The following is a 26,618-nucleotide window of genomic DNA, read 5'->3' as shown; positions in this document are numbered from 1 at the left end:
GGGGGCGGCCCGGTTGATCCCGAGCGGGGGGGGGGGGCGGCGGCGGCCGCCGCCATGTTGAGCCGCAGCTCGTTCACCAGCCTGGTGGTGGGGGTGTTCGCCGTGTACGTGGCGCACACCTGCTGGGTGATGTACGGGATCGTCTACACGCGGCCCTGCCCGGCGGCGGCGGCGGGAGGAGGAGGCGGCGGGGCGGCGGCGGGGTGCGTCTGGCCCTACCTGTCGCGGAGGCCCAAGCTGCAGGTGAGCGGGAAGCGGCGGTCAGCGCCCGGTCTGAGGCGACGGCGGCGGCGGGAGCGGTCCCCTCACCGCTGAGGGAGGCGAGGGCTCCGGGCCCGCTCCCCAGGCCCGGGCCCGTGTCCCCCGTGGGTGTGGGAAGGGCGGCGCTGACTGACGGCTGCGGTCACGCGTGGCCTGCCCGCAGCTCCCGCACCCCACACCTTCCCTCACCTCGTAACGCCGCGGTTTGGAGGGGGGGCTGGTGGTCTGTGGAGGGCGGATAACGGCCGCGGAGGGTGGGATGGAAGCGTGTGGTGGGTCTGTTTGTTTGTTTGTTTGTTTTTTTCCCCAGCGTATATAACCATCCTGCCACGGGGGAAGTTGGCGAAGCTGAAATACAGCTCCGTGCTCTTAAGCGTGAGCTTAGTGTTTCCGTACCCTGATTTCTCTGTGCTGTGTTTTGATTTCAGTTAAGCGTGTATACGACCACACGGTCAAGCATTGGTGCCGAGAGTAACATAGATCTGGTTTTGAATGTGGAGGATTTTGATATTGAGTCCAAATTTGAAAGGTAGGTGCCCAAACTACGAGTTCTTCAATTCCAAAGTATGTATCCTAACTAGTAGTTACGCGTGTGGAGGTACGCATGAAGTAAGGTAAGGTAGACTGTTCATAATACTTGTGTTGAAAGAGTAGAGTTGTTGTTCTTACATTCTTTGGGGGTTAAAGCTATTTTTGCATTCTGTACAGGCTATTCGGTTTGCACTTGTCTTCGAAAGTAATAAACATATTTGCCACGGTAAGGCAGTAAAGGTATTAGTTGGATTTCAGCCTTAGAGTTGAGGACAAAGTGCCGCTGTTAATGAAAACAGTATTTTTTTCTTTAATTAAAGGCTTCTAGAATATTTCATGGATTAAACATTGGTAAAGTGCCTGCCTGGATGGAAACGCTGTGTCAAATTCACCTGATACTGAGAAACAGTCTCTTAGACAAACTTTTCTTAACGTTGAAAGTCATCTCGTAGTTGCAGGAAGCAAAGCTTGCAAAACAGGGCTATACTAGTAAATACAGAATGCCTGTTTCTCTCATGTAGATTCTGCAAATCTTGAATGCCGTCCTGTGTTGTCTGTTGTAATTTTCAGATACCGCTCTAAACATTCATCTCACTAGCTGTGCTTGATCAGTAACATATGTATGATGTGTGCCAAGCTTAAGCATTGATCAGTTTGGATCAGCGTACTCTTCTCAGCCATATAGGCAAATGTTTTACAAAAGTGTGCTTTGCTTATAATAGTAGAAATTACTTTCCATTGTGAAAATCTAAGTCAAAGTGCCTGCAAACGCTTGCGACTTTCCTCTAATAACATGTGTAGCCAGTCTACTAGCTACATGATGTTCTTAACAGCCACGGCTTCAGACCCGGAATAGAACTTGCTAATAATCGTAAAAGTAAACCTTGTTTTCCTGGTAGTTTAGGGTTTTGCGATCTTCTGAAGGGATGTTGGTGCTAAGATGGAGTAAGATTGTGCCCTTAGACAAATTTCTGAGTATAACACTGCGCTCTGTGTATGCCTCTCTACAATTAAAATGATTAGAACTGCTTGTTTTGTGCTTCATATTTGCTGCCTCACTTTTTTTTGTTTAAAATAGTCGCCTTATTCTTGACTGTCTTGTTGCAGAGTCTCCCAAGTTCTTTCGCATTCTGCGTTTTCTATAATTAAAGAATGCGTTGGTCTACAGTCAGGTCATTTTAAACTTCATCTCTGACAGACTTGAAAATATAAGAATTGTTTTACTGACACAGTCTGCTAAGCCATTGGAAGTATTCAGAGAAAAATAACCTGAGCAAATTTACAGGAATAGAGGAGGTATTACGCAAGGTTGTACGTAGGGTGATTTCTTGGCTAACACGAGGGGAGTGACTTCATGGTTTGGGGCTCCAATCTGGAGTTCTATACATTGGCATGCCACAGCTAAGAAGATATTTTATGAATGCAAAGCGTTCGGCAAAACTTCGTGATTTTCTTTTAAAACTTTTTATCGTGTATACAATCTGGGATACATATTCAGCACACAGAAAGCTATTTTCTACAAGTGCTGTGGTAATTTTGGCCCTATGACCTCTTGGCAGGGGAAAACAGCGAAAGAACTGATGATGCAGTCCTGTGTTATCTAGGGTAATAAAGGATAAATTGGACAAAGATTAAAGTATCTTAAGATAACAGTAAAACTTTGGAAATGCAAATATTATGATACATTCTGGAGTATATAAATTGATCCTATCCACCCACAGCTCACTGGGACATATTAGCCAGAAATAACTGTTGTGTGCCAGGGAACCTAAATGTCTTGTCTTTTTTTTTTTTTTTTTTTTTTCTTAATGTCCCAGCCTTTTCTAGTTTGCTCCCAGAACATCTTCAGTGATCCTTATATGTATAGCTAAGTATTTCAACATGTGCTATGCCATCTCATAACGTATTTATTTTGTATTTTAGGACAGTGAATGTCTCTGTACCAAAGAAAACCCGAAATAATGGCACGTTATATGCATATATATTTCTTCATCATGCTGGCATTTTGCCTTGGCATGATGGTAAGCAGGTGCATGTGGTAAGCCCTCTGACCACGTACATGGTCCCTAAACCAGAAGAGATTAATTTGCTCACTGGAGAATCAGCCACACAGGTAGGTGGTTTTTCCATCTATAGATGAACAACTGCAAAAAAAAAAAAAAAGTAATTTCTTTTATAGACACTTCTAGTGTTAGCATCCGCTGTGCTTGCATCTTTACGCTAATGATGATACTAGGGGAAGAAAAAATTAAACCCCCTCTTCTTGATTATCAGCTTGTGCACTAATAGTAGACCACTCAGCACAGCAGAGGTAGAGCACTCTACGACACTGGCTGCTATTAAAACACTTCCCTAGTTAACATTAATTACTTCTTTAAGGATTCATTGCTTTTGATAGAAACAGTGTATTGTTCTGTAACAGCATGATGCTGCTTGCTATAGTGAATTGGATTAATGTGAAATAATATGCTTTGCTTTTATAAAACAGATATGAACTTGATTTTGACATTGGTGAGTGACCAATGTCAAATTGCTTCTTTTCCTTTAGGACGTTCTTACTTTCCACTTCAGTTCAAGAGAATAAGATAGTATCCTTTGACAAATGCTGTGATTACTCACCGGGGGAAAAAATGTAGTGTTATCTAATGAAATACTTGTGAATGGCTGTTGTGCCTCGTATTAAGTGGAGCTTGAGAATTTCACTCTGTTCTTCTTTGGAATCTGAAATACGCCTGTAGCCAGCAGTGCCGTTTCTAAATCCTGTCAGGATAAAGTTGAAAAGGAGTTGAGGCTAGAGTCCAACGCTAAAAGTCAGAAACAGGTGGTGTTCACCCAAAGAAAAGCAAATAGAACACCCTTTAGCCTCTACTGAAAGCTAAAGTCGTACTTGGTTTCAGCACTGCTTTACGCAGCATTTGGAAGCTCAGAAGTTCAAAACAAATGGTCTGATCTTTTTACTCCCCAAAGTCCATATGGTTGATCATCCACATCCTTCTGACTGTTTTGAAATAACATCTGATTACTCTACAGTCCTTATTTCAAAGTGACTTTCTCTGACTAGTATCCACATTCCTAACATATTAAGATTAATTAGCTGAAAATTCATTCTTGATGAACAAGGCTGTAAATGGGCACTGAAGTTTTTCGGTGTCAGATTATGGTGGGCCTTTACAATCCGTTCTGTCGTATTTGAGCAAAATACTTGACCTGGTCAAAATTAAGGTAAAGTGTTTCTTAGGGGGCTTCTGTTTTGTGATATACTTAATGATTCCATAGTTTCTGCAAGTTAGAGTATTATCTTCTTCAGAATTCTGTATTGTTTAGCAATATGTATGTTTATTGTATTTTTAAAGCAAATTGAAGCAGAAAAACAGACCAATGCTCTAGATGAACCTGTCTCTCACTGGAGGTCAAGATTAACCTTAAATGTCATGGTGGAAGATTTTGTGTTTGATGGATCATCCCTCCCTGCTGATGTTCACCGTTACATGAAGATGTAAGTCAATGACTTAGCTTTGCTAGATTTGTTATTTATAAACTCACTGCACATTTCTTCAAAAATCCTCCCTGGCCTCCTTTAGTATTTTACGTTTAATTGCCGCTTAGGAGACAAGAATAGATACTCCTAATGCTTGCGTTTCAGTACTGACAATTAGTAAAATACTACATACAAGAAAACCTTATTGGAGATGCCTCGTTCCTGGGCAGCTCAGAGTTTAGAATACTTTTTTGTGTGGAGTTATCATAGTAAGACAAAGCAGAACTACAAAGACACAAATAAAATGCTACAGCAGACTTCATACCCCTTTGTTCTCAAATAGTACTTCTGGCCTTTAAAGCAATTACTGTCCCTTGACCTTTCCAGTTATCCTTCAACTGCAAATTATCTGTGCAAACTGCAATTGCTGAAGAGGCACAGCTAATCTCCTGTGGCGTCTTTTTTTCTCCTTTTACGATTGACTTGATTTTACTTTGACAATGTGCATTCCTACATTACGTCACTTTCTCAAGAAAATACTGAAAAGCAGGGATAGGTTTTTAGGCCACTAAATGCAGGCAGTAGCTTCTGGTCACAGCTTGCTTAAATTACTTTCAGCATTAACCATAAAGATAGTGCTGTATTGGCTTGTGCTGCTGTATGTTGATGCCTTTCTCTACAAGTATCCTGTTAAATCCAGAGATAGTTGCTTAATCAGCAGACCCTGGGGTTCCGGGATAGCTTCCCAGCCAGAATAGATAAACTTAGTAACTCATAAGATAGGCCCATAACGAGAAGGGGTTGGGCTGGGGTTGATGAACGAGGATACTTTTTCTGGTCATGTTTAGATATACATCAGTGCTGTTCTGTCATTGCATTCTACAGGAAATAGTTTGGATACGAAATAACCTGCTGCAATTCCACTAGCAATAGCTTTAATTGTAGTTACTGTATAGAAATCTAAACCTCTTCAGTTAAATAACCAAGCAGTACTTCTGAGCCTCGATTTAGTACTTTTCTGTATTACTGTTGCCCCTTCTGTATTTAGTATGCAGTCTTTCTTAGCATGCATAGAGACTTCTTTCTTTTGTCAGCAACTAAAATTCAACTTTCAGGTTTTAAAAAACTCCGTTACGCTAGTTCCATAGATGTTTACTGAGAACATCACAGGGGAGGTAACTGCCTTTCTAATGAAGAACTTCAAGAACTTGTCTCTTAGGGCATTAGGCTAAATACTTTCCTAAGGTATTGGCAAAGCAATTGCATATAGGTTGCAATTTGCTAAATAACTTTTCAGTAGTCAGTTCTGTAGAGGGCTCAAAGGCTGGTAGGTTTCTGTTGGTTTCATGCAGGTTGGTGAGGTGGTAGAGCAACCCAAATAAGTGCTTCTGTTGAGGAGAGGACAGAGCAGGTTTCTGCTCCTTGTTCACTCTGCCCAGTAATATCGAGCCTTCTGGTGTGCATACCAGCCATCGTGTTCACAGTCCCATGCTAGCTAGAGCATGTGCTGTTGCTGACCTGAGAGATGTCACTGGGGGTGCAGAGGAGTGGGGGAGATGGTGGAGGGTTGTCATTGTTGCAGTAGGAGAGGGATACTTGAGACAAAGGATACAAATACATGGCAGTAAACTTCAGCACATTTCTCTTCGAACTTTTAATTTTCTCTTCGAACTTTTAATTTTCTCTTCGAACTTTTAATTTTCTCTTCGAACTTTTAATTTTCTCTTCCCTTGATCATGCAGCAACTTCGGCATCATCACAGCCAATGTCATTTGTCTTTCTTTTTTTTTTTTTTTGCTTATTCTGTCTTTCTACGGAAAAGTAAAAACAAACTAAAGAGAGAAGTGTGACATGCATAATCTTTTATACAGACATCTCTCAGTGAAAGACTCTAGGCTAGCTGCTTCTTTCTTGCTGGGTGTTAAAAGAAAATGTGCCTGAAAAGATGGTGGGAGATATCTACATGGGTACATTTGAAAGTGATGAATGAGTGCTAATTTGAATAAAAGTAGTTTTCTTTTTAGATCACTATAGTCATAAAATCCATGTTTAAACATCCTAGGGTTCAGTTGGGGAAGACAGTGCATTACCTTCCAATATTATTTATTGATCAGCTAAGCAACAGAGTGAAAGATTTGATGGTGAGTAATAGAATACCTTTAATTACATTTAACAGTTTTAACAGTAATCTTCAATGTTGTTTTAATTACAATTTTGTCATAGGTTGTTTGCTGTAATGAAAAAGTACAAATTCACAAAAGGACTCTATCAATGACTGTTTAACTTAATGTGGTCAACTGTGGTAACTGCAGAGGCTGGATCTGGGTTTTGAGACTCCCGTCTAGCAGAATTCTCTACCAAGCACTCCCTCCTATTCCACCAAAAGATACTTGGATTCCATTGCTTCTGCCTTTTGGGTGGATACGGAGGACATCACTGCAGCAGCAGCTGTGGTGGGAGGAGTCTCATGAGCAATTTGACTCCCTAAGCTGAAGAAGTTGTATTAACATCCCAGAGCTGCTTCTGATATCTTCTAGGCAAGTGACCATACTGAACACAGCTGATACTGGAGCTACATTGAGATAAGTCAGCAGTTGTTCTCTTACCTCCAAAAAATTCACTTGTGGTTAAATTTTCTGGTGGTGCTCTCTATCATGTTAGAGTAACTTGAGCACCTGAAAATTTGGTGTTGCAGTACATCAATGATTTTGTGCACTGAAACAAATCAGGGCTTAGAAACATCAATAATGGAGTTACAGAAGGATGAGATCTCTGGAGGTTGCTAGTCCAATGCCCCTGCTCGGAGTAGGGTCACCTAGAGCGGATTGCTCAGGATCCTCTCCAGTTGGCTTCTGGATATATCCAACGGCAGAGATGCCATAACCTCTCTGGGCAGCCTGTTCTAGAGTTAGTCACCCCTGCAGTTACAATAAAGGTGTTTTCTTACATTTAAATAGAATTTTCTGCATTCAGTTTTTGCACAGCTCTTCTCTTGTGGGAAATCATGCAGTTCCTTTGCTACAAGTTGCACGTGGCATCTAAACTATGTTCATCTTAGCAGCTCTTAGTTAATCCCTACAGTTCTTTTCAGTTGCACTGGCTGGAATTTAGCTGTCAGAGTTTCTGAGAGCTAAAGTTTTGGAGTGTCTCAAAACTGTTAAACGAGTATGTCTGGATTCAGCATCTTCTAGATGAAAGTCTTGGTAGATCTAAACTTTTCGATAGACCTTCTAAATCGTCTTTCCAATTCGTTAACTTTAGCTCAGACAAAGAATTTTGTTACTTAGTTAAAAACTTGTATCCCTCCCCCCCAAAGCTTCTTCAGCAAAATAAACTCCTGAGCATTTGTTACAACCCTTGGTAGCAGATAGTTTTGTCCAGTATTTCTTTAGATACGCTTTTGTGGTGTCTTTATCAGTGGTCATTGTCCTTTGTTTTAAGTTTCTTACCACAGCTCATTCAGTTCAGTACATTCATATGAGCTTGTAACTGGTCGAGTTGTGTACCCTGTTTACAAATAAACTCAGCATTCTCATGTTATTAATAACATTCCTGCAGTTGTCATACATGTCACGGTTAATGCTATTGTAACTCACAGCTTTGAAGTCGATAAGGATCCTAAGAAGTGCTGCAAAGGCTATTCCATCAAAACTAGCAAACTTGCCCTTCAGCACTGGCTTATGTGACTCCTCGGTAGTGACTTGCCAAACTGCTTGCAAGCCTTGCAGAAAGAGTGGTCTAATAGTATGTGAGATAACAAGGGGCGAGTGAAGAGCAGGAAAGAAGAAGGGAAGAAGGTGATACAGCTTTTGTGGAGCACGGTCAGCGTTTGACTGTACATAAGGGTATGGAAGCTCTCTCTTTGGTATGCCCAACCTAAAGTCATGGAGCTGAAGATGTGTTTTCCCTGCTTGTGCTAGACTCTGTAGATTTTGAACTGACTTGTTTTGACCCAGATGTAGGTCTTCTATGGTAACCACTGTAGTCTAGATGTTATGTGTTCCTTGTGTTCTTAAATGTTCTTGCCAATGCCGGGGGTTTGGGGATTGCACAGGATTCTGATTTAATAAAGAGAAAGCTTTAAAATTCATACCGCTGAACTTACTTGCTTTGTTTACACACTGTTTTGTAGTACTGACAGAGTGCTAGAAGTAACATGTGCTGTTCTGAGGCCATACTACAAGAGTAGGTTGTATTGCAGAGGTTTGGTAACTTCCTAGTTTTCAAAAGCTTAACAACCATCACACTCAACTAGGTTGTGAGGCAGCGCTTGTGGACTTCTAATTGTTCATTGAGGAAGAGTTCATTCTTCTAGTCTTTGTATCTCCATTTAATTTGCTTTTGCTGTTGAAGAATTCCTATCTCTGTCTTGTATTACAATCTGATTTTCTTGCTACGCTACCCCTAACTCCTTAGTAGTGCTTTGTCCGTGTAGAGTGCATTTGCTGCGTGTTACTTACCCATGCATTTGTAACATTTTTGTTTCCTGTATGTCCTGCACAGGTAAAATTTCTTTTCCTTTTCTCCCATAAATGTTGATGCTATCTTTGATAGACTGAGAAATTGGAATGGGAATTGATGGATTACAGCCATCCTTTAAAAAGGAGAAGAAGCCTGGAAGATGTTTATGTAGCTTTTGGTAAACAGCTGTAGAATCTTGCCAGCATTCTCTACTGTCAGCTGTAACCACTTTGGTTTCACGCTGGTTTTTTGTTTGGGTTTTTTTTCTTTTTTCGAGACAGTTCAGAGATCCCTGGCACCCTTTCAGTTTCTCAAGCTTTCTCCCTGCTGTATTTATAAAACTTTCTCAGCTTCTCTTCCTCTCCTGTGCATGCATGCATGTTCTGCCACCGTCTGAAAAGCTGATAGGGTCTTGGGAGAGTGGTGAAATTGAGAATTGTTTGTACTCAGTGGAGGAAAGAGTGAATGGGAGAGTGAACAGAATCCGCAGTTCACATCTGACTGACACGTGGGGAGGCTAAAACCATGTAACATGAGAATCAGAAGCCCATTCATCTCAGATAGGTGTCAGCTAACTAATTGCTGTAGAAACAGATACAGTGTAGAGTAGCAGTTCTGAGATGGGAATTACGATTGGATAGTAATTAGGAGCCAAGAGCAATAGATGTTGAACTGTTGCCGTTCAGGGTGCCTGCCTATCTGTAGTCTTGAGCTGTTCTTGAAGGTTTGAAACATACTGCCTGAACTTGTACCTGGGTAGCTGTGGAGAATTCTGACATCTGTGAGGACAATGTTTTTTTTCTTTGTTTTAAACCTATTTGAGAGAGAGTCAACTATCATGCAGGAGGAGCTGAGGCAATTTAAGGCTTTTTTTTTTTTCCAGCTTAAGGGGGCCCCAGGTAGTTCTCATCACAACTAAAGTGTGGATGGTACAGGAGGATTAGCTGAATTTTATTTCTCTTGGAGCAGGAAGATTTCTGTGACACCCCATATCCTAGGTTTTGCAGGCAGGGTAGTTTGCATCATCTTGCTTCCCCACATTTTGTTTTGGTATGAGGTGTTGTAGCTTTAATTTCTCTCAAAACCAGCCTCAATTTAGTTCTGACTGTGGCCTTTGATATTTGATTTTTTTTTTTTTTTTAATCTTCTAGCTTAGGTAATCTTAGCATATACATTCAGAGAACTGTCAAAAGAGAGAATTACCTTAAGCACACTTTTCCCACTTGAGCTGAGACCAGCAGAAGGAATTTTATGTGAATATCTCAGAGGCATCTGTATACAGTAACAGTGAGACTGAGAACTTGAACAGAACAAACTGCTAATTTAGCATTTCTTGGGATAAATTCCCACAGACTTCAAGCATAGTCTAGAAGTCTAAGATCTTATTCCCTTTCAAAAAACAAACTGATCTCTTAAAATTGTGTGATTAAATCATAATGTGATATAATCATTTTCCTTTATTTAAAAAAAAAATAGAAATAATTTTTGCGATTTTCCTGCTATTAAAAGAAACTATATCTTTGTGAAATACAGGTTATAAATCGTTCAACAACAGAGCTACCTCTTACAGTTTCGTATGACAAAATATCTCTTGGAAAACTCCGATTTTGGATCCACATGCAAGATGCTGTGTACTCCCTCCAACAATTTGGTATGTTTTTTATTTTTAATGACTTTAGGCCAAAAAAAACCCCAACAAACCAACCCTCAATAGTGTAGTCCTTTTCTCATTTTTCAGTTTTCAATGTGAAGCTCCCTTTTCTTACAGATCAAATAAAAGTTCAGAGGCCAAGTTGAATAATCCTTTTTCTTCCTACTCGGGCCAGAATGACTTCCTGTGTCTCGCCATTCGTGTCTCTGGTGTGTAACTACAACCTAAGCTGAACAACATGTTAAAGGCATGTCAGTCTGCTTGCAACTGATGGGTTTTGTTTAAGGCAAGCCTTAACTCGCCAAAATATAGGTAGACTTGGGTTTTACCAATAAAGCTACCGTCGTGTTTCGGGTTTATGATTTCTTGACAAAACGTGTGCAGGTGACATAAGATTGCTTTCATACTGGACTCTAGCATAACAGCAATTAACTGTCTAATACTTCTTGCATAATTACGTGTTCTTTCTCTTAGGGTTTTCAGAAAAGGATGCAGATGAAGTAAAAGGAATTTTTGTTGATACTAACCTGTACTTCCTGGCTTTGACGTTCTTCGTAGCAGCGTTCCATGTAAGTGGAGAAACTTTGGGGTTTAGGAATTACAGCATATGTAATTAAAAAGGGGGGGTACGGGACACGACTGAATTTCAACTCTTTCATTTATTAAGAACTGTTCTTGGAAATAGTAGTTTCAATAGGGCAATGGAATTGTTTTCTGGTACAAGTCAGCTGTATTTCCAATACAGAGTTAATATAAAAATCTCAAAGAAAACAGAAATTTGAGATAACTAGATAGAAACTAACAGTCTTGACTGAAATATAAAACATTTAACTTCATTATCACTTTTTTTTAGTTGTAGTTGAACCAAAGCCCCTAGAATTAATATGCCTGTCAACATCAGTTTAAATTTTGTTGTACTGTCACAAGGCTTACTGCTGCAGTGGTATAGCTGCGGCACCAATAGTAGGGTTTGAGTCTCTGACTTCTGATCCCTGGAGAAATTTAGATCAACTGATCTAAATTGCTTCAAAAAATTGTTGCTGTAAAGTGCAGAGCTTGTGGCTCTAGTCATGGTTATTTGTTGTTGTTGTGTCCCTCTCTTAGCATTGTGTATGTCTTGGTTCATATATGATTTTTTGTTTTAATGAACAATCTTTTTAGACTTTATTGTTCTACTGTGAACATTTTTATCATCTACAATTGCACTCAATACAATTTCCATATTCTGGGAGAGATAAGAACTTGCTGGGCATGTTATGTTTCTTTATACTTATATTACGTACAATTAATTTGGTTGGAAAGCTGTAGACTTCCCAGTCATACTCTTTTTTTTTTCCCCATTCTGTTTATCAGGTTGTAAGATTATCTGTAGACTGGGACTAGCTCTTCTGATACTTTTTTCTTTCGTGCATCATTTGCCTAAATTAAAAAAAATATATCCATTAAAATTCTCTGACCCAAGGGTTTCTTGAATCTGTGCTGCTTTTTTTAAGACAGTGAATGCTTAAAGGAAATACTGGAAAATACATTGAATGAAAATACTGAAAAAATTACTCGCTACAAATAAATTTAATGCTAAAATGTCCCTGAAGTTTAGGTCAACTTCTTAGTGATGAAACAGAGATGAAACCTGACTTGCTGTATTGCAGGATTTTTTAAAAACTTTAGTACTATCCAAACCTAAATTGACTATCAATCCAATACAAAAGACTTTGAATCTAATTAATTGTGGCTTTCCCTGGTCTGTCAAGGAGGTGAGCAATTCCTCAGGGTCCTCATTCTTCATCCTCTACCATGTGTTACCCTGTTTTGGGTCACTAACTTTCTTTACAGGACACTGCAATGTGCAGCATTGTAGTAGTAGAAGTATTTGGAATTCATCCTGTCGTTTTGCACTGCTTTTAGAGCCTGGGCTTCTAAAACAGTTTTTCTTTTTAGCTTTTATTTGTGATACTTAATTTTTATTTCTGAAGCTTCTAAAACAGGTTTTTCTTTAATTCCATCTTAAATGCATTTTTAACAGTTCAGCTGGCAGTCTCTAATTAGTGCACGTTTCAAGCAAGTGAGTGTGTTTTTTGCTATTTGCAGCTTCTCTTTGATTTCCTTGCATTCAAAAATGACATCAGTTTTTGGAAGAAAAAAAGGAGTATGATTGGGATGTCTACAAAAGCAGGTATGGGCCAGAATGCGAAGTCTTGTGCACGTGCTGCGTAACATATACTGTGTGTTTTCAATCTTACTCTAAGTTGACGCTTTGTAGATGGACCAAGATGGCAAAATGAGATGTTTTTGTCTATGAAAAGAAGGCGGCTAACAGGCTGGTTCCAACTTCATTAGCATTGTGCTCAAGTATCACTTGCTTTAAAGCACTTGTCACTTCCGAGGTTTGACTGTCTTGCAATTGAGAATTAGTTTAGTATTAAGTCAGTTACCATATTTCCCTTGCTGAAGGAAAAGAAAAATATTTGAGAAAAGAATGAGGACCAGAAAAAACCCCGTGGGTGGAGAGAATGTGTTATCATGGGTCATGTTGTCCTGTGAGGCCCACGTGTTCCTTGTAGGTAGCTACAGGTTCCAAAATAGTTGGGGGGCGAAACACTGTAGTGTAATGCCATTATTTGATTTGGGCTTTGATGTAAACAGGAGCAGTAGAAGCTCCTGTGGTGGGACAGGGGGAAGAGCACGGGAGGGTTGAGTTGGCTTGGATGTAGGAAAGATGAGAGAGAAACATAGTGGTCTGACATCTTGTCAAGCCTTCCTAGAGACAGATGAAGGTAGTAGCCAGCCCTGGATGCTTGAGTTTTAACACACCAGTCCCCAGCCTTGTTTGTTGTGCTAATGCTTACTGCTTGTTTTTTCTAATAGATTTTTCCATTCTGATTATAAACCAAAATGATAAACCTGGAGTCACTTGACCTCTGAGACTATCCCTAATTCTATCATATTTACAGATTGATTAAAACATGTGAGGAATGTATCAATATCAGGAACAAAATCAGGCGTTCTAAATTACAATGAACAGCAACATGTTTTTCTCATGTGGAGAATCTGTTTATCATCTTTATCAGGGTGCATTTGGTCTTGTAAGGCATTTATACTGCTGTTGGCATGTATACACCAAAAAGTAAAAATTCAAAATAGTCCATGGAATTTCAGAATTAAGCATTAATTGCCAGTTTAAAAAGTGAATAAAATCAAATTGGAAAGACTGAGTGACAAAGGGTTTTCTAACCTTACTTTCAAAGTATCAATCTTCAGCCTCCAGTAATTGACGGTTCCCATCGTCTCTTTAGCAAGCCTTAGTCACCTTTCTGCCTGTATCTCCTTCTTTCCCTGAGGGAGAAGTGCAACCGGCAATTGCTCTGGAATGGTACAGTGTAATTGTTGTTGTCTGAGTGTGTTGTATAGCTCTTCCCTCTTTCTGTCCCTGCTTAGGGGGATGGATATTCGAATCTAAGAATTACTTAGTAGGCACTTACAAGCATTTAAGGCTTTATAAAACCTGAAAAATAACCCTAAAATATACTTAACATTTACAAACATTAAATTAGTTGCATGAGTTTCAAAGACTGACATTAAATTACCTCACAGCCTTTAGGCTTCCTTGAGACAAGAATCATTAATGTAGTTCATAATAGTACTCATACATTGCTGAACTGCTGCAGTACAGAAGTCTTCCTTAAATATTCCGATTTCCTTGCATCTTTTGTGATAAGGATTTCATAAAATGTTTTTGTTCCTTATTTGCCTGGAGGTATATAGATCACTGGCTATTTCTAGGACTACTTGATATATCAAGATGTATATAGAAGTTCATGCTTAAACTGCGTAAGACAGAATTATAGTAAATAGGCCAACAGTCTTCTATCATCTCAGCTGTTCATTTAAATATTAATAAGCCTTTTGTTTTCATTTTTTCTATCTAGTGCTTTGGCGGTGCTTTAGTACTGTGGTAATATTTCTTTTCCTTTTGGATGAACAAACAAGTTTACTGGTACTGATCCCAGCAGGCATTGGTGCAGTGATTGAGGTGAGTTCTTAAAGCTCTAGAACCAAATACCAGTATTCGCAGCGACATCCATAGTTTATTGTAGAAAAAGAATGCTAAACTAGTTACTGGAAAAATACTGCTGTAGTGTGCCGTCTTAGCAGCATTGTTTAACTGGCTTTCAGTGGTAGAGGAGATTGTGTGCCTTTATCAAATAACTAAACTGGAAGTATCAGGTTTTTTCTGGGATGGGCCAGCTGGTATTGTGGAAACCAAACGTAGAGCTATGCTGAGATTCCTTCCTATCACATCATCTGATAGGCATCACTCCTGACCAGGCATGTATAACCATGTCAACAAGCCTTCACAGAAGCATTTGTCAAAGAGTAGGCTGTGTGCCATCAAGACAGTGCCGCAGCTCTGCAGCTTTCTCCCTGGCCGTGACTGAGGTGCTTGGGGAAGGAGGAAAAGGAGGAGACTGCTGGCTGTGTTCATTATTCCAGAAGACCATGTCCAGTCAGTGGGTTGCAGGTACTGCTTAGAAGCCTGCTTTATATGTAGTAAAGCACAAAGTCAGCAGTAGTGGGGAGGGGAGATCTCTCTACCTAGCGCTGCTTGCAGATCTATTTACGTCTCAGTATTTAAAAATAAGTTCAGGAGTCTCATGTGAAATTTTTGACTACGCATCTGTTATAGTTGCAGACAGTCCCTGTGGAAACAAAACAGTTCAGAATTTTTAGTTAGTGATTAAATTGTTGAATAGAAAGTCATGAAGTGATCCTTAAATTTCAGCTTATTGTATAAAACAGATTAAGCTCTCGTGAAAACTACGAACAGTGGTGTCCTAAATAGTACCGTTTCACTATTTTTCAGTAAGTTAAGATTTTTAAGTCTGATGTATTTCTGTGTGTTAAGTTTTTTGTATCAGATTTTCCAGTGGTTTTGTTCCTATAAATAGCAATTTAGTCTTATATTTCAAACTTTCTTTAGCTGCCTGAAATGTTAACTGAGTTTCAGGGATAAATATATATCCCTATAAATATGCTACTTCTTTTGTAGAATATCTTTTATTTTGATCCTTGAAATCTAAATAACTAAATTCAAAAAAATCTGAAGACTTAAGAAATTCAAAAGTGTCAAATGATTTAAAAGTGAATCAGGTCATGAAAAGTGATGCTTTTGTTCAGTGGGGAAGAAGAAATAGTCCTGGTCTCTAAATGACTTTTTTTGTTACAAGTTTTAGGGGAAACCAGATCAGGCATGTATGGTGGTAGGGTAACAGGAATGATCAGCTATGCTACAGGATTTAAGTGCAATTAAAACTGTTAAGATTTTGCATTTCTCTTTTATAATGAAGATGAATTTCTTGGTTGCCACTGCCTAAGAACAGGCAGATTCAGATCTCATTTGGTTGTTGTGCCTGTCTGAGATTCTTCTTTGAGCTGTGCAGAGATCTGTTAAATAGATCTCTCCGAGATCTGTAGTTCCTATGACTGTTTGGCTCCTATCATCTCTCTCATGCACCTTATTTTCCGGTATGTTGCTTCTGGATTGCAAGCTGGGGGAACTGGGTTGAAAGGATTATATAGGAACACTCTGTGGGACACTTAAATTGAGAGGAAATGTTCTGTAGGTTCTGTTGAAGTAATGTATCTCTCCTCTCAAGTGATGGTGAGATAACATGGTTGTCTCAAGGTGAGAATGAACATATGGACTATACATCTCAAAGGAATGTGCTGGGAAGAGCTTTTTCACAACTTGTTCTTAACACCTGTTTCTCATGCAGTACTAATAGTGACATTGCTTCTGTAATAAGTAATTTCCTTGCTTGCATCAAAGATGACAGTAAAGGATTGTCTTTACCGCATTGCCCTTTTTTGTTTGGAAGATATGAAGGGTGAGAAGACAATATTGGTGTATCTAAAGTTAAACAAACCAACCTTGTCCACAAAAAGCTTCATGGAGCATAGCTCTCCTGGTGAGCTTACTGCGTTGGCTGAGTTGTTGAATCGGTATAGCAGAGTGGGTACATGAGTAAATTTTCAGGTGAACAGAACCTTTGGTTACATTACAGTCAAGCTGTTACAGCTGTACAGTAAGTAGCCAAACAGTTCAGTGAATTCACTGACTTTTGCTTGTAGCCCACTACTGAAATGTAATGACCATGTAAGTGTCCATTTAATTGCTGTTAGGAGTTCTGAGGCACCTTCATCTTGCAGACTCCAGCTGACCTCAGAGGCAGGTAAAAACTTGCTTGGCAGGTGGTTACTGGAGAATTCTCTAAATGCCTGACCTGGGTTGCATGCTGGTGCTGAGAGCAGCTAACCCCCACCAAAGTGCTGCAATCCAGATATCCTGGAAGGACTATATTATTTCACTTAAAGTATATAATCTGATACAGAGACTTAATAGTGGAGGCTCCCAGCATTGTACTTGTCTGGAGACAGGTTGTTTGGTTTATATAGAGACGCAGGCAGTGTGCTGCAATGAGGCTGTTCCTGCTTTATGCAATGGGTGCTTAAAATAGATATTCTGGTGTCTTGATTCTGATTATCTGAATCCTGCATAAGACATTCCTTTGGATAATCTTTCGTGTGCACTTTTTTTTTTTTTTTTTTTTTGGCTAATCACAGCTCTGGAAAGTGAAGAAAGCTTTGAAAATGACAATCAAGTGGCAAGGCTTAAGACCCAAAATGCAGGTATAGTAGACATTGGCCTGTTAATGATTACACTCTTGATTTGTCCATCTGTTTCCACATTCCTGTGCAGCTTGGCTTTTAGTGAAGTGAAGATCTAAAAAAAACTATAAAAGCTTTGTATATACATCTTCTCTTTATGGATGGCTTAATCCAAAAGTTGGATGAGCATTTTCAAACTTATGAATTTCTTTGAGTTCTGTAGAAGAAGCAGCTATTTGTATGTATTTATGGTGTGAGAAACTTCAGAACTCCTCTGTTAATCCTGCTAAATCTTAACAGGTGGGACTGTGCTCCTGCCACTGTATCACAAAGGCACTCTTAAGTGACATTGTGATTTGAAGTAAGAAACTGAATTTTTCATGAAGCTGTAGGTATAACTTCTCCATTGTGGAACTGGTAGATGTGACGTGTTCTGGGGACAGGACGGTCTTTGACAAATCCTCTGGGTAAAAATGAAGTCTCGAGACTGTTTGCAGGACATGCAGTGGCAGCAGGGATTCAGATTAACTTTTTTTTGACATGAGCGTAATCTTTTTAAATTACAATCAACATTGAAAGTTTCTCCTGTTGGTAGGAGAAACAGTTGTCTAATCTTCAGTGTTTACTTCACAAGAAGTAGTGGGGTTTTGTGCTGCTTGAAGTCTCTGCATCTTGAGTGGCTGACAGCTCTGGTTGTTCCTTTGTCAGTATTCAAGGCACTGTGTTTAAGCAGTCACAGTCACAATTTCTGGAGATGTGGCGATAATCCATAACTGAACTCTTCGTGCATGAAAATGGTTATGGTTTTTAATGATGGCTTGCTGTATCAGCCAGATTCTTAGCCACTTGACTTTGCTTTTGCTTTGTGAACTCTGCTGTCTCAACAGCATTTTCCTAAGCAAAGCAGTCCTGGATGTTTGGTGTAAAATATGAAGAGAAAAACTAAACTTTTTGCCTACCTTGTGTTTAGCAGGCTGCACAGAACATTTGTATGACTCTCTTGTATAGAAACTTATAAGAACTTTTGTATAGAAACTTATAAGAACTTTTGTATAGAAACTTATAAGAGCTTTGAACTGTTACCTAGCTTAATGTCTAAGCAGTTTAGCTTGCAGTTTAAATTTCTGTTTAGGGACTTGGACAGCAAGTGCTTTTCACCCCAGTCCTGACTTGATTATCTTTTTATATGTATTGCAGTTTGGCACATACAGTGACTCTGAAAAGAAAACTGAGGAGTATGACACCCAGGTAAGAGGGAATCCTGTGACTTCTGATCTATAAAGTCTATTTGTGTGGCCTGCTCATTGACTTGTTTCGCTCTTTTTATTGCTACAAGTATATTTTCCATGTTCTCATAGTTGTCAAGTGGATCATCATCATGTGGATGATCAGATAGTGAAGATTCGTTCTCATAATTTATGAAAAGAAACAGTGAAAGAGTTGTTTTGTTAGCTGAATCTGGTTGAAACATTTCTCTGAGAAGCAGAATTGCAAGTAACTTATCTGAAGAGAAATATCTTAAAGGGTTGACATTTACAAATTTGAAAATTGATACTTTTACTTGCTATTTATAGTGGGGCAATATTCATGTGCTTCCTGATTTCTGGAAGGAGTTGAACATAGGTGGCAACATTGGTGTTAAGTAGAGAGCTACTCTTAAACTCTGACCTTTGTGCTGCCTCTTGGTGCCTATGCTCTAAGGTGCTTGGTTGTCTGAACTGGGCATTGGAATTTTCACCACTTTCTCTAGAACTGGAAGCATACTAGAAAGAATAGCAGATATTTGGGAATAGGAAAAGATTTTCAGGAAAAATATTATGTGGCTGTCTTCTACTTAATGCCATGAAAAGTCTGCTGTATATAAAATGTGAACTAACAAACTATTTTCCTTGTCTATTAGGCTATGAAATACTTGTCATATTTGCTCTATCCACTGTGTATTGGTGGTGCAGGTTACTCCTTGCTGAATGTCAAATACAAAAGGTACTGTAAATCTACAAATGGTCTTGTACAGAATTGAAACATTGCCCATTTTTTCTATATAAATTAACTGGAGATGATGGGTTATGGAAATCAGTTATGTTAGTTTGTTTCATTCATAAGCCAGGAACTGGAAACTTCCTCATTCTATAGGATCTAAAGCTGAAGAATCTACCTGGTTTTTTAGTGTCCTGTAAGCTACAGGCTGTTGGATTTCACAAGTAACCTGATATTACTGTAGTATAGAATTCAACAGCTTGCAAAATGAGTAAGCTGTCAATCAGAAGAGGAGGAAGAAAGCTGCCACTGATGTTCAGACAACTGGTAAGGTGACAGGAGAGATGAGAGGAATTCAGTGGTTGAATGTGTCCAGTAACAGAGAGAAGCAAAAACTGTCCCAAAATTATTTGCTCTGACCAAGAGGTTCCTGTGTTCCCAAATATGATAGCTAGATGTCAAGCAAGCAAAAGCATTTTTAAGAGAGGACTCTGTATTCCTTTAGAGCCATGGACTTACTGCAACATATTGATGCTTCAGCAAGAGCTGAAGACTCAGTATTTCATGAAAAGGTGAAACTCTTGTCCACTTTCACTCAAAATAATACAACTAGTTCATTTTGTATTGGAAAGATGCAAGGAAGTATGCAGCTATGAGACTTTGTTGTAGAAAAAAATCTGCAAATGCAAGCATGGTGATGGCCATGTAGACATACTTTTTATAGTCTTTAGACCCAGAAGGGATGGGAGGGAGAGCAAGCAGTAGCTTAAAATAACATCAGAAAGAACTACTCTTGCTGCATACATGAGCCATAGCACTTGTACTGGAAACTGGGGCAATTTCTGGGCTATTAGAAAAATAGTTTTTTCAAAAGGTTCTTGTCTTAGTAAGGGGCTAACAAATATGCAGCATTTAAAAATTTTGCTTTTCTCACAAAATTCTTGAATTCATTCAGTACTGCAAAATACTATATGCCAGCTGTTCGATGAGCTGTAGCTTAAGAAAGTGAAAACAATTCATATCATAGAATTTTTATCATTGTTAAGTCTGTTTGTAAGGAAATGTGATGGAACAAGTAGTCTTAACAGTGGCTTATCCTTTAATCTTGTCGGCATCTTCTGATGCATTTTTTAGATGCTTGTGGATTAGTGAAGTGCTGCTACAGCTGTAATGTTGCTATTAACATGTCACTAACACAGCAGTGGAAGTTTATTTTTAAATGATGTAACCTCAGCATCACAGTTATTAGCTGTTCTTGCTATCGCAAGCAGAAGCATGGAATTTGACCGCTATCTGTAGCACCACTGTTGCTTTGCTAAGATTGTGCTCCAATGAACATCTGGGAAGGGTTGTTAGATGTAAGGAGGCAAAAATGTAGTTTCCTTGTATCTACTTTTGTTTTTTAAGTGCCTACTATAGTGGTTTGCACTGAATGGTATTTGTTGTTTGAAATTTGATTAAGTCCTTACAGTGCCATATTATGTGTCTCTTTAGTGTTTAGAATACAGCGTTACCTCTGCAAGCCTTAATACAGTCAGCGTTCAGTGCTCAGTATTATCTGGTATCAGTTTGTGTGCAGAAGTCTTGGAACGTTCTGAAAAAATGTAAAAGCAGTTTATAAACTTGTTGTCCAAACTTCTTGTATGGACTGATAAGCATCCTTTGCTTAAACTACCTTCTCTGGAGCCCTGCCTAATCCAAGGAAGAGGCAAGGTATTTAGTTCTTGTGTAATGTGCAACATAGCCTTCTCTTGGAGTAGTCAGCATACAGTCATGTAGAGGATGTATTACATGTATGTATATTTGGCTGAAGTGGAAAAATAACTGGACTGTCGTCTTTGTTTGTAGCTGGTACTCCTGGTTGATTAACAGTTTTGTCAATGGTGAGTCCCTTCTTATGTTTTTTTTCTATGTGCATTTCAAATGGAGGCCAAGACTCAAAAGTAGAAAATTAACTGCTATCAGCTGGATCAGTGTACTACAGAGCAATAACTTGACTGTAGGTTCCAAAATAATCACAGTGATTGAGAAAGGGAGAAGAATGAACCTGAAGTGAACAAAAGGGATTAGATGTGTCTTCTCTCTTAAGGAAAATGACTGTAAATCTCTAATTGTGAAAGTACAGTTGGTGTGATGTACTTCTGTTGTGCACTTGTGTATAAGTTTTCCATATTTTATCTTCAGGAGTGTATGCTTTTGGATTCCTGTTTATGCTGCCCCAGCTGTTTGTAAACTACAAGGTAAGATTTAAAAGTGATAAGAGACTAGAAGTCTCTTCTTCCAGACTTTATTACAAATTGATATTTTTATTCCTAGATGAAATCTGTTGCACACTTACCATGGAAGGCTTTCACATACAAAGTAAGTAAAGCTCTAATTTAAAGATTGGTGCAGTCATTTTGGAAATAATTTTCTGTAAGAAACAGCTTAGTAATATGTAGCTTAAGGCTGACAGTGCTTTTTTTGTTCAAGAACTAAACTTGTTTGCAACTGTCCTTTAAATAAAACACATTGATTTCCATTTTTCATAATGACTTCCATATGACAATACTTGCATCCTTGTTTTGATTGTAATACTGCTTTTTGTACTGTCGGCTGTCTTGCATGGGTGCAAATGTTGGTCCTGCAAATAAATTAATCAGTCTAAATTTAATGCATTATTTTAGGAAGAGAGAGATTATATTAACAAAGGATAGTTCTCAAGAAACAGATAGGGCCACTAAGAGACCTTATTTTGGCAGGTTCCGGGAGCTACCAGAGACTGAAGCAATGTACACACTGTTTTGTGCTAGGGTGGTAATTCTGAGCTTCTGGGTGGTGTAGTGACAGATGTGTGGTGGGTTGTTACATGGAGGAAGATGGGCTGCGCTGTGGTGTCCCCACTGCCTAGACTGCCCTTGTAGGAAATAATGTGATGCTGTAGCAAAGCTTAACACCAGACCTTGGAGGAGGGGAAGGCGAGTTTATTTCAAAACAAAATCAACTTAGTAACCCTTTGATACCTGCATACCCACAAGCACCCACTTGTGTGTCCAGGTGGTTTGTATAGTATGCAGGCACCAAGATGGATGTACCCAAGTATCCCAGTCAGGATTCCTTGTGCCGATATGGAGGACAAGGGACACGCACTGTTGAGTTCCTGTATCTCCTGTGTTCTTCCTCAATTGGCGACTACGTGCTACTTTTGTTCTCGTACCCCTAAAGAGCTGATAGTGTTTTGACTCCATCCTTTGCCGCCTCTCTGAGTCATTAAGATTTTTGTACTGTCCTTTGTTTTCCCGATCATTATGTCCAAGAAACCCTGGCTGGATGTGCTGGGATCATCAAGACCTTGATGCCATAAACGTGCACTTTTTTTCTTCTGCTTCCACTCCTAAATGCTTTCATTTATTCTTGCTTTGTGCCAATGTATTACAATTCTCCAGAACGTCAGTACTTTAAAAGAAACAGTGTTAAAAAGTGCTCAAGACATGGTGTCCAATTCTGAACACGTGATCTGGGATAAAAGAACTAAAATCTTAAAATTTGAAGTGCCTTTCATAGCTTTTTCATTTCTGTGAGCCTACAGCAATAGCCCAACTTTGTGCTGCCTGAATATTTTTAAGGAATCGGGGGCATTAGGAAAACAGGTTGAAATCTAGCTGATAGCAGAATAGCAACTAAACAGTGTTTGATATGGACATATAGTCAAAAATAAACATCTAGTGTTTCAGACATATACTAGGCAAATCAGCATGTTTCTTAATAGAGGGGAGTAAAAGGTACATTAGTGAAGTAATTTCACAATTTTACTTCAGCAACAAAATACAGTAACTGAGCAGAGACATCAGCAGTTAACTAGACAACAAAGGGAGAGTATTCAAGCAAGTAACCTTTAAAGCAGTAGAATTCTCTTACTGAATAGCCTTTTCTTACAGAGCATTTATGGTTCCTGTTAAGATGCCAGAGGCTACCCACAACAAAGGCTTGTGTGTATGTAGAAAGAAGTATATGATGTTTTCAATTATGTTTAACTTATTGGGCTTTGGAGGGGGTAATTTACTTTTTCCTAGCAGATACTTAAAGTTGCTTGCTCTCTTCTGCACTTTGAAGAGTGGAAAGAATAGTCTGAGGTTTCATCTCCGATTGTTGTTTTAGAGAGCTTTGGGTTTTTTCCTTAATTTGAACTCTTTCCTGTGTTGGAAGACCGTGGCAAAAATGAAGATTATTCTAACTTTCCGTTTTCTGTAGTCTTTGTTTATGCCCGTTATACTTTTATGAGGAGCACCTTCAAATGAGGTAGTCTCAGAAGAAAACTAGCTAGACTGAATACTATTAGATGGGCTGCCTTGATGCATTCAGTTTCAGTGGCTTATGAGGGCTGCCTAAGTGCCTGAAGGATGGAGCATGTAGCTTTTTCTTCCTTTCATCACTGTAGGATCACTCACTTGGGTGTTGACTTGGAAAGGCTGCCTTTTCCAACTTGCCAAGTTTGGGTTTTTGTTCCATGACAAACCTTCTTTGCACAGGCTTGAGAAGTGCCATCCATATTCTTTGATCGCTTTGGATTGATGTATTTGTTTTGACTTGCCAGAAAGAGCTTTCCTGTTGTAACTAATCAGAACTCTTTCCTGTCCAACACCCCCATCTTCTGCTAATGGTTTGTTTCATCATACAAACGTTGGTTCATTGTGAAGAGTGAGTCCTTGTGTGCTTAGAGAATACATCATTTTGCCCCTTATGGTATGGATTAATGTACAGCTTGCTAATACTGAAAGAAGCAGCCATGTTAGTGACTCAGTTTATTAACCCAAGAGTGAATATTCTTTGCTGGACTTGTTTCCTGCTGGTTTTAGTGAGTTTGAAACAGTTTATTGCACCATTTGAGTACTAGAGCTGGTGCACTGTAAGAGTTGATTCCTAGTCCTCCCTGTAGGCTAGAGCCAGATCCAGAGGAGTTGCCCTTCTGTTTACTTTCTTTACCTTCTCTGACAAAATATTGTTGCCTGTTGTTCTCCCAGCAGATGTCTGGAAATTTAAACTTTCTCACTCAGGAAAAAGTAGTGAGAAAATATTTCATTATTGCTTCAGAAACAGAACCTATAGTATGCCTAGTTGAGTGGAAATGGTGTAGAAAAATATGTCTCGAATAAGGGATGGATGATTACTTCCAGGAGAGCACCTAACGTACTTTAAAATGTCTCCAAGGCTGTCAAGTTAATGCTCTTAAGAGCAGTAAATTAACAAGTTTTTACACAAATTTCAAATTCCCACAGAAAGTGAAAGTGAACTGACATTTGTAAATCTTAAATCATTTGAGTAATGAATGAATAAAAGTTTTTTTTTCCAGTTTCTTTTAAAGACGTCGCTGAAGTTGAATCCATGTTTTTCCCCTCACATGACAATACTCTCACTTACCTGAAGTAATCCTACTTCCTTTTTACTTGTAACTGTAATAGCATGGTCTGTAGCAGACAGTATGGTCTTTGTTAAAAGAAAGCACTTCAAAGTTTGCATTAATTAGTTTTTCAGCATAACACTTAAGTATTGTTATAAATATGGAAGCAATCCATATTCCTACTGAAGAATACAGTTCTAGAAAGCCTGTTTCCTGTAGCTTTGTATGACAGATGACTTCCTTTCTTCACAGCTAACTGAAGTATACTTTTCTTTTATTTGTAGGCATTCAACACCTTTATTGATGATATATTTGCTTTTATCATCACTATGCCAACGTCTCATAGACTGGCGTGCTTTAGAGATGATGTTGTGTTCCTGGTGTATCTTTACCAAAGATGGTATGCCTTTCTCTAATATTCATCAGAGTTTTTACAATGCTGTAGATGGTTGCAGTCTTACTGCTATAAAGAACTATAAAATAGTTTGGGATAGACCTCAAGCAGAATTTTTATACTATAGCAATATATAGTATGGTCTGGATAATGGTAGTTGTGTGTATGCCTAGTGAAGGGAATGGTGAGCAGGGGATCCTGAAAATGAGATCTCAATACAAATAAGAGGAGCAAAAGAGCTTTCCCATAACTGACAGCATTCCTGCACCCTTTTTAGCATGCTAAGAGAGTAGTCAAGCAATTCCTTTTCTCACAGCACTCTCAGAATTTTTGTCAGTTACCCCTTCTCCCTCCCCAAAACAATCCTCCTTTTCAGCAGATAGTTTCACATTTGCCAGTTACAAAAAAGATTAACCTGAGACATCAATACCTGAAGTAAGGTGAAGGAGAGCAATTCTGAAGCTTGTATTCACAAACCCACTTAGGAGTTCTGGGCTTCTAATCCTTGCTGAGGGGCTACATGTCTACATATGCTCGGTATCTGAGGCATGCTTTCCAAGTTACTCTGCAAGGCACTAGCAAAGGATGTTTTCTGATGAAGGATTGCCCTGCTGTGCTTTCCTCTTTATCTAGTTTCCAAACACAAGTTATCAGGTTCTTTTGTAAGTTGAGCATCAGGCAAGTTTCAGATGCTTTAAGTAGCTAAAGTCGGATGGGGAAGAAGGCTATATGCAGTTATCATTGAAATGTCATTCATAAGTGAAGCTACAGAAAGTGTATTCTTGTTCCCAAGAATAAGTATTTATATGTGGAGCAAACATGAATTTTAAGCCAAGTTCACATTATACCAGAATATATGGATGTGTACATCTAACTAATCAATACTAAATGCGGACTTCAGTTCTGGGTTTATATAGTCACACATAAGTATAGTAAAATAGGTCCCCTTCCAAGGTATTTTTCTAGAAGTTAAGAGCTCAACAACTTCTGATAGGGGCTGGGCAATGGTTTCAAGTTTGAGAGGTACCCTGGATGGCTTGAGAAGTACTCCAGCCAAGCTTTAGGGGACCTAATACATCTCTTAAGAGGCCCTGTTATGAGACAACTGGTTAAGTCTTAATGTGAAGAAGGTGATGTGTCTGTAGTTAATCTTTAAAACTGTTGTGGTTTTTGCCACAAATGGGAATAGAGAATACGATGAGAAAGAAGTTCACTTTTAAAATTAAGTATCACAGAACTGCTTAATTCCTTCAGGTAGCAGACAATATTGTAACTAATCACTTGTTTTTTCTGCCAGGCTTTATCCTGTGGATAAGAGCAGAGTGAATGAGTATGGAGAATCCTATGAAGAAAAGCCAAAAAAAAAAGCTCATAGAGAATAACTTAAGAATTGAAGAAGATTCTGACCCCTGGACTCTTACTGGCTTCATGTATTATCTGGTCTTAAGGAAAAACTTATTTAATAAGAGTATTTTTAAAGCTTATGACAGAACTACATGGACAATACATCTTCTATATTGCCAAAATCTAGTTTTGATATCCTCCTATTTCAAGACCCTCTTTTGTCCTCACAAGGTCCACAGTCTGCCAGATGTTGTTGAATAAACTTCCTGCATTTAAACTTCTCTTCGGTGAAAACCTAAATGTCCTGACTGTTGTAATTAATATCTAAATCTATGTTTTGAAGGCAACTCACTAACTCAAAGTGTGGTGCCCATGCCACTAGGCTATGAAAAGTGAAAAAACAAGCCAGTGTGTTACAGCAGAATCAAGCATTATTGCCAAACTGGAGGCTGTCAAAAATAAAATGTATGATATTGGA

The 26,618-nt window shown here is 39.0% G+C and overlaps 1 protein-coding gene across 1 annotated transcript; it reads left to right on the top strand.

Moving 5' to 3' along the window:
* On the top strand, positions 1 to 26,618 carry CLPTM1L (CLPTM1 like). The gene is made up of 17 exons (XM_052787314.1): positions 1 to 243; positions 690 to 790; positions 2,716 to 2,905; positions 4,146 to 4,288; positions 6,333 to 6,411; positions 10,265 to 10,382; positions 10,857 to 10,951; positions 12,471 to 12,555; positions 14,309 to 14,412; positions 17,004 to 17,069; positions 18,246 to 18,296; positions 18,949 to 19,031; positions 20,874 to 20,908; positions 21,210 to 21,265; positions 21,342 to 21,386; positions 24,687 to 24,802; positions 26,094 to 26,618. The coding sequence occupies exons 1-17, from the start codon at positions 55 to 57 to the stop codon at positions 26,176 to 26,178; spliced, it is 1,641 nt and encodes a 546-aa protein (XP_052643274.1). The 5' UTR covers positions 1 to 54; the 3' UTR covers positions 26,179 to 26,618.

The sequence above is a fragment of the Harpia harpyja genome, chromosome 5 (assembly GCF_026419915.1).
Source record: "Harpia harpyja isolate bHarHar1 chromosome 5, bHarHar1 primary haplotype, whole genome shotgun sequence".
In the NCBI taxonomy this organism is placed as follows: Eukaryota; Metazoa; Chordata; class Aves; order Accipitriformes; family Accipitridae; genus Harpia; species Harpia harpyja.
Note: the sequence above shows the minus strand (reverse complement) of the source record. Positions and strands in the feature narration are given on the sequence as shown.

Coding starts and splice junctions, on each gene's coding strand:
- CLPTM1L (XM_052787314.1), top strand. CDS start 55: ATGTTGAGCCGCAGCTCGTTCACCAGCCTGGTGGTGGGGGTGTTCGCC. Junction 2,906..4,145: donor CTGGAGAATCAGCCACACAG/GTAGGTGGTTTT, acceptor GTATTTTTAAAG/CAAATTGAAGCAGAAAAACA. Junction 20,909..21,209: donor GATTAACAGTTTTGTCAATG/GTGAGTCCCTTC, acceptor TTTTATCTTCAG/GAGTGTATGCTTTTGGATTC.